This window comes from Paramormyrops kingsleyae, chromosome 9 (assembly GCF_048594095.1).
Source record: "Paramormyrops kingsleyae isolate MSU_618 chromosome 9, PKINGS_0.4, whole genome shotgun sequence".
NCBI lineage: Eukaryota > Metazoa > Chordata > Actinopteri > Osteoglossiformes > Mormyridae > Paramormyrops > Paramormyrops kingsleyae.
Genome location: NC_132805.1, coordinates 30,051,938 through 30,058,077, shown reverse-complemented (window position 1 = coordinate 30,058,077; position 6,140 = coordinate 30,051,938). Strand labels below are relative to the sequence as shown.

Below are 6,140 nucleotides of genomic sequence, written 5' to 3'. Positions count from 1 at the left end.
TTTTCATGTTTTCAAAGGCAGCGGGTGAGCTGTTTTACAGAAACAATAACACTTTTTATTGAGAACAAATGTTGACATTTGAAGAAAGCAGAGAAAAAGGCACAATCGGTGGGTAACCTAAAGTAAAAACCGCCTCTGGTTGTGTTTGACAACAGGAGTAGGTCCCCCGGGACCCCACCTGGGATTAAAGCTTAAATTGCAATAAATCAGCTCTAATGAAACCTTTCGGAACCATGATGGGACTGTTTGTCTTTTCTCGCGAAATGGTCAAATACAAAGATGTTAGACCTTTGAAGAGAAGTTTAAGGGCGCCGAATGCCCCAAGGACAACTTAGTACTAATTTAGCACATTACTTAAACAAACTGAATTCAATATAAGCCCATTCTCTTCTAAATTCTAGAAATGTTATTCTAGTAAAACACTTATGTCCCATTTATAATCAATGTCATCTGTAGCAGCAAAAAGTTCGCATGCATTTAGGCTGTGCCTTAAAGCACAGAAAATTGAGCAGTTTTACAACTCAAAAACGCGGTTATATCTGCATACATTATAAGAGTAGCATGAGTATAATTTTAATTATTCCGTAGAAATATTTAAAATATATTGCCACACTTTAATTGGTGTTTGAGTTTCGCATTTTTAGAAAACGTTTGGCGCTTGTTTAAAATACCAACGAGAACAATAAGTTAGTTACGATTCTAAAAAAAAAAGCGTCAACAACATTGTTAATCCTACACTGATATTTGGTTATCAATCCAGAAGGGTCGATAAATACTCAAAGCTTAAAAATACATCATTAGATTTCCGTATTTATGTTACATTTGGTTTAAAAAAAAGTGCATGACTCAAAATTAAAGCAGAGTGTTTATTCGGCTCTAAAGTAATGGCGTATAACTCCACCGGGATCGAATAATGATCTCGCAGCAGATGAATTAATCAAAAGCAAAGCGGCTATGACATGGAAATGTGAAGTATCGCCACAGTTCCTTTATGAGACCCGAGGTGCGTCGTCTGACGTCTCCTAATACACTTTACCGCAAGGTCTGCAACATAAGCTCAAAACACAACAAAAATCAAGCTACGTTAAAAAATTTATTGATAAAATTTAAATCCCACTTGATTGTCCTACTTTTCGTTCCGATCTCGTTCTTGGAGTTGATAAGACATTTTCCGAATATCGATTTTCACGCGTTACAGTCACGTCGGTGAAATATTCTTAAGGACGCACATGGTGGTTGGTATTTCGCCTGCAAATTAAACTGATTTGGAAAAATTCTTATAAACTACTACAGGTTAATTTTATTTTGACTCTTTAAGTAATGAAGAGCACAATTTTGCCAGTATATACCAGCCTGTTTTATTTACAATCACCGATATAAATTAGTAAAAGTATTTCTGTTAACAACCAACAAAGATTGTGTAACGTTCTATAACATTTCAAATAAAAATCCAGTCATTATTTATTTACAAAACAATATTCAGATTCCATTGCAATACAACTTGCATAAATTATGGGCTTTTGCCATCGTTACAAAAATAAATATCAAATGTATTCCACTTTAAGTCCAAGTTAATCAGTCTCATTTCTTCTGCATGATACATCTTTACAAAATGTTACTTAATGCTAACTATTTTCACACCTATAGTATACAATATATACCGTGGCAATGAAGCAATATAGAATCCTGAGAAATAACTTTTTTCCAAATTCACATACATTGGGAAATCTACTTCACCAACAAATGCACATTCCTTTAAAATTGAAGTGAAATTAAACGATGATTTTTAAATTTCATTCTTATTTAAGTATTTTTGTCTATTCACTATCAATCTATAACACGCTGTAGTCACCGCCTACAGCTCAGGGCTGAATCCAGTATAAATAATAGTTTCGTTTAAAACGATGAAGAAATGATGGCTTGCTCGCTTTTTTTCAAAGCAATTGTGACACCTACCTGTGAACCAAGGAAACAAAACCCAAAATCAACCGAAATTTCACAGACTCGAACAAGAAAACAGTAAATTATACGTTTTACACTACAGTCATTTTGCCACAATTTCTTTTATACAGCACAAACATTTAAAAAGAAAAGAAAAGAAAAAAAACAGAAAATAAATCAAATCGTGAGCAATAATTCATTGGATTGAACAAATAATTTCACGGACACTTAGAACATCAAGATCGAGGCAATAGTTCGCCTAATTGAAATGGCCTCTACATTACTAAATGAAGATAAAATTGATGCAAAATACACATACATCTGCTCCACAGACAGACTACAACAAAGCAACACCAAAAAATAAAAACTATATTTTATTATTTATTATTAAAACCAAATTCTAACAAGTAACTTACTTGCGCAATCTTTTTTAACTTGAGAGGTATGGTTGGGCTTCTACTGCGCGCGCGTCAATGGCGTCTGTCAAAAATACAACCCCCAGTTGAGTTAAACCATTTATCTATCCCGCTAACTCCCAAATTGTGGTCTTGCATATTATTAGTTGTCAATATTTAATTTTGTTATTATCTGTATATACAAGGTTGCAAAACAATTTATAAAGATTACAACAACAAGGATTAAATAAACCACAGGCGTTGCCCAAACGTTTCCGGTCCTGAAAATTCGTTAAATCGTATTATATTCTGTGAAATTAAAATACAATTTCGTATCACGCACTTTTCCATTCCTTACAATGTACATATAATCGTACGTATTAATTTTTACATTGTTTACTTGTAAAAAAAATCAATAAGGGCTTTGCGTAAACATTGTAATATACAGTAGGACTATATATAAATATAAAAATTACACTGATGTAATTTATATTTATAATAGCAGATATACTTTATTACCTACCTTTCTTGGGTTCTAAGTTAGAGGGTCTGAAGTGGTGCTCGAGCTGGTTTGCGTTACTTTTTAGCGGGGATTCATTGGCCTGTTTGTGCAGGGGGCCCGTGCTGAGTACAGTCTGGGCGAGCCCCTCGTTAGCAGTCACGGCGGCTGAATTGTACCGCAGGATTCCTTGGCTTTGCAAAGGGCTGAAGTTGCCATAGTTTGTATAATTAGTGTAAAACGGAGACGTGTAATAAATAGGCCTTGCCAACATGGACGAGGCAGGATAAACGGTGCTGGCCGGGGACGCTGCCGATGTCGTTGACAGAAGGGCTGAAGGGCAGTTTTGTCCCAGGTGCTGCTTCTGGTCCGAAGTGGCAATCTCTGCTAAAGACCACAGTTTGGGTTTGATGGGTTGATTCTGTTGACCTGAAGGGACTCTGCTTTCGAGGCTTGCTTTGCTACTGGTTCTGGTCGAGTCCTCGTGGCTGTGGTTTAAAAGCGGGGCCTCCGTCCCCGTCAGCGGCGACGAGGTCACCGGCTGGGGTGAGACGCCTCGCGGGGCCCCGTCGTTCTCTGTATCTTGATCGTCATCCTCGCATTTGTCCTTAGTATCTGCTCCAGGCTCACAAACCGTCTGCCCAGTCCTGCAAGCCACCTTTTCCCCGTCGGATTCCGCAGAGCAAGAATGGTCTGTGAGAGTATCAACGTGCAAACTAATACCTTAAAGAAAGAATAAGTTCTTTAAAACATAAACTGTACATATGTAATAAATCAGTAATAAATACATATACGATAAGATAAGGATGCATAACTACACTTCAAAACGCAGGCGCAAAAATCCGCCCACTTTACAACCAAACTGTATTATAATATTAATTAGGGTTCTTTGTCTGAGCCTCGGGTCTTGCACATAAATTGATCGATAAATAAACGTTAATCGATTTAATCTGGTGCTACCGAGATAATCGCTGTGACGCGGCCCTTATTTACCTTCATCCTCAGCCGAAGTTTCGCTGTTGTCGAATTGTTTGTCCGCCCGATCCTCCTTCCGTTCACCATCCCCCTCGTCCTCATCCTCGTCTTCGCTTTTATTCCGAGGCGCCCATGTCATCTTGTTCTCCTTCTTCAGTCTTCTCCTGGCATTGGCGAACCAGGTGGAGACTTGAGTTAGGGTCATCTTAGTGATTATAGCCAGCATGATCTTCTCCCCTTTGGTGGGGTAAGGGTTTTTCCTGTGCTCCTGCAGCCAGGCTTTGAGGGTGGCGGTCGCGTCTCTCGTCGCGTTTTTCCGGTAAGCCGGGTCGTTAAGCTGGTACGGGTATCCAGGACTTCCATATGGATGGTAACTAATTGCCCCTGCCATGCCAGTTGTGTGTGGGTCGTACGGAGAACCCTGCAAAATAAACGTAGCACGCAATTAGCAATAAGTCTCCTAATGTCTTGTTTATTTTTTAGAAAATATTTTGAACTACATAATGTATTATATATGGGAATACACACGGCAGCATTATTTTATGCATATTATACAACACATATATCATTGCAGTGAGCGTTAAAATAGACCCATGTATTTGTAATAAATGTGGAAAAACTACTGATTCCAGCAGTTACTACGTAAATATTTGTTGTCCCGTGCCTTTCTGTTGTCAGAAAAAGAGACGTCATTTAGCATATCGCTTCACTAAAGCATTACAAATCCAATTTGCAAATCAGTGGATGTGCACCTTTGTCAACTGCTTTAAGTGTCACATCATTAGCATTTTAATTCACCTTTTTAACGTTTAAATTGTGCTTGTTTAACTTCACATGTGACGCAGTCCCATTCAGATAACCCCCCCAAAATTAGAATATGTTAACGTCTTTACAGTATTATTGATCCAGTGGTTTCAAGTAATTGTTCAGAAGCTCTTAGGCCAGTAACCTAACAATACTAGTACGTCGGTTCTAATGTTTTTCCTGTCTGTGCGTGTATATATGTTGTGTATATTTAATCTTAATAATATACCCAATTATCATTATTTAGGCCTAAACAAATGTCGGGTAATATATGGTTATAACATCTAGTCTCACACACTGCAAATGTGCACGGTCAGTTAGTCTCTGTCAATCACATTTCAACTAACCCGAACTGGTAAATAAAATCACATTTCTGTGTAAGTTACAAATCCCAGCCCATAGTTGACCCGATAGTTAAAGAGCATTGCTGTGAATGTTTAAAATTTTATAGGCTGCGTGTGACCTACGGCAAATTGCTTAATCGTTTATCAAGGGCAGACGGCTGCTTTCATTAAAGAAAACGTCAGCAGATATTGTTTTTTTTATCGACTTACTTGTCTGTTTACGTGGGGTGCCAATTTGAGATCGGTAGTATAATCGCAACTATTTTGGACACGAAAAAACTTACTAGCTGCATTTGTTTTTGAGATAAAGAACAGTGCTAAAGACAAAATAACCAGGGAAATGTTTCTTACCATATAGGACGGGAAACCCGTGGAATGGTCTGCGGGGTACGACAGCGGATTTGAAAAGCCACCAGCCGAAGCCGTAAAAGCAGCCGATCCTGGATAAGGGCTGAAGGCTGATCCAGACGAAGATCTCGCCAATTCCTCACTCCTCGGAGCAGCCAGTGCCGAAGCCCCATAAGCCGGGCACGAGTACAGAGCCAAAGAGCCTGGGGGCTGGTAGAGGTAACCCTGAGGATACGACATCGCCGTGCCTGTGTGTGCGTGTGTGTGTCTCTGCCTTTGCTCCCTAAAAAATAAAGAAACGCGACTCAAAAGATATCAGTTCAGCGAGGTAAACTTTAAAAAAAAAAAAAAAAAAAGGAAAAAAAAAAAGGCCAGCCGCAGCAGCTCAGCACAGCGCCTGCATAGAGGCACCGTCCGGATCCCCTAGCGCCTGCCCGATGTTTTTTAGTACTCAGAAGCATGGAGTGAGGAGTTAAAGGAAGGAGTGCTTGGGTTTCTGTGAGCATTGGAAAACAGGAGCTGTCAATCCAGCTCATCTGAATATCCCATCCCCGCCCATCGCCATGTGAATGAGGCACCCAGAAACAAAACTGATGAAAAGTAGGCAGGATACGCGGGAGCGCTCGCTTCTCCGCTCTCTCCATTTCTGCTTAATATTGTTCTGAAATATTGTGTCTTATTTCGCGATTACCATAATTGTATAAAAATATGAAACGTATAACAGCGATGTAAGTACTTCCTGTAATGCAGAGTTGTACCTCTTGTTTGTGGATATAATTGCAGGAATAATGCGTCAAAGAATTTATTCTGCACGGGTAACTTAAACAAATTAAT

At 39.0% G+C, this 6,140-nt stretch overlaps 1 protein-coding gene across 1 annotated transcript; it reads right to left on the bottom strand.

Annotated features, from left to right (window-relative positions):
* Window positions 1–1,333: 1,333 nt before the first annotated feature.
* On the bottom strand, window positions 1,334–5,783 carry irx2a (iroquois homeobox 2a). The gene is made up of 5 exons (XM_023810151.2): window positions 5,310–5,783; window positions 3,829–4,231; window positions 2,860–3,558; window positions 2,358–2,421; window positions 1,334–1,956 (listed from the first exon to the last, which is right to left on the bottom strand). Exons 1-4 carry the CDS (start codon window positions 5,544–5,546, stop codon window positions 2,372–2,374), a joined length of 1,389 nt encoding a protein of 462 aa, XP_023665919.1. The 5' UTR covers window positions 5,547–5,783; the 3' UTR covers window positions 1,334–1,956; window positions 2,358–2,371.
* Between the last annotated feature and the right edge of the window lie 357 nt (window positions 5,784–6,140).

Bases quoted from the DNA above. Each gene is read 5' to 3' on its own strand.
- irx2a (XM_023810151.2), bottom strand. From the start codon at position 5,546: ATGTCGTATCCTCAGGGTTACCTCTACCAGCCCCCAGGCTCTTTGGCT. The intron at 4,232-5,309 runs GTAAGAAACATT...TTTATTTTGCAG, and splicing joins CGGGTTTCCCGTCCTATATG to GGTTCTCCGTACGACCCACA. The intron at 2,422-2,859 runs GTAGGTAATAAA...TATTTTTGACAG, and splicing joins TAACTTAGAACCCAAGAAAG to ACGCCATTGACGCGCGCGCA.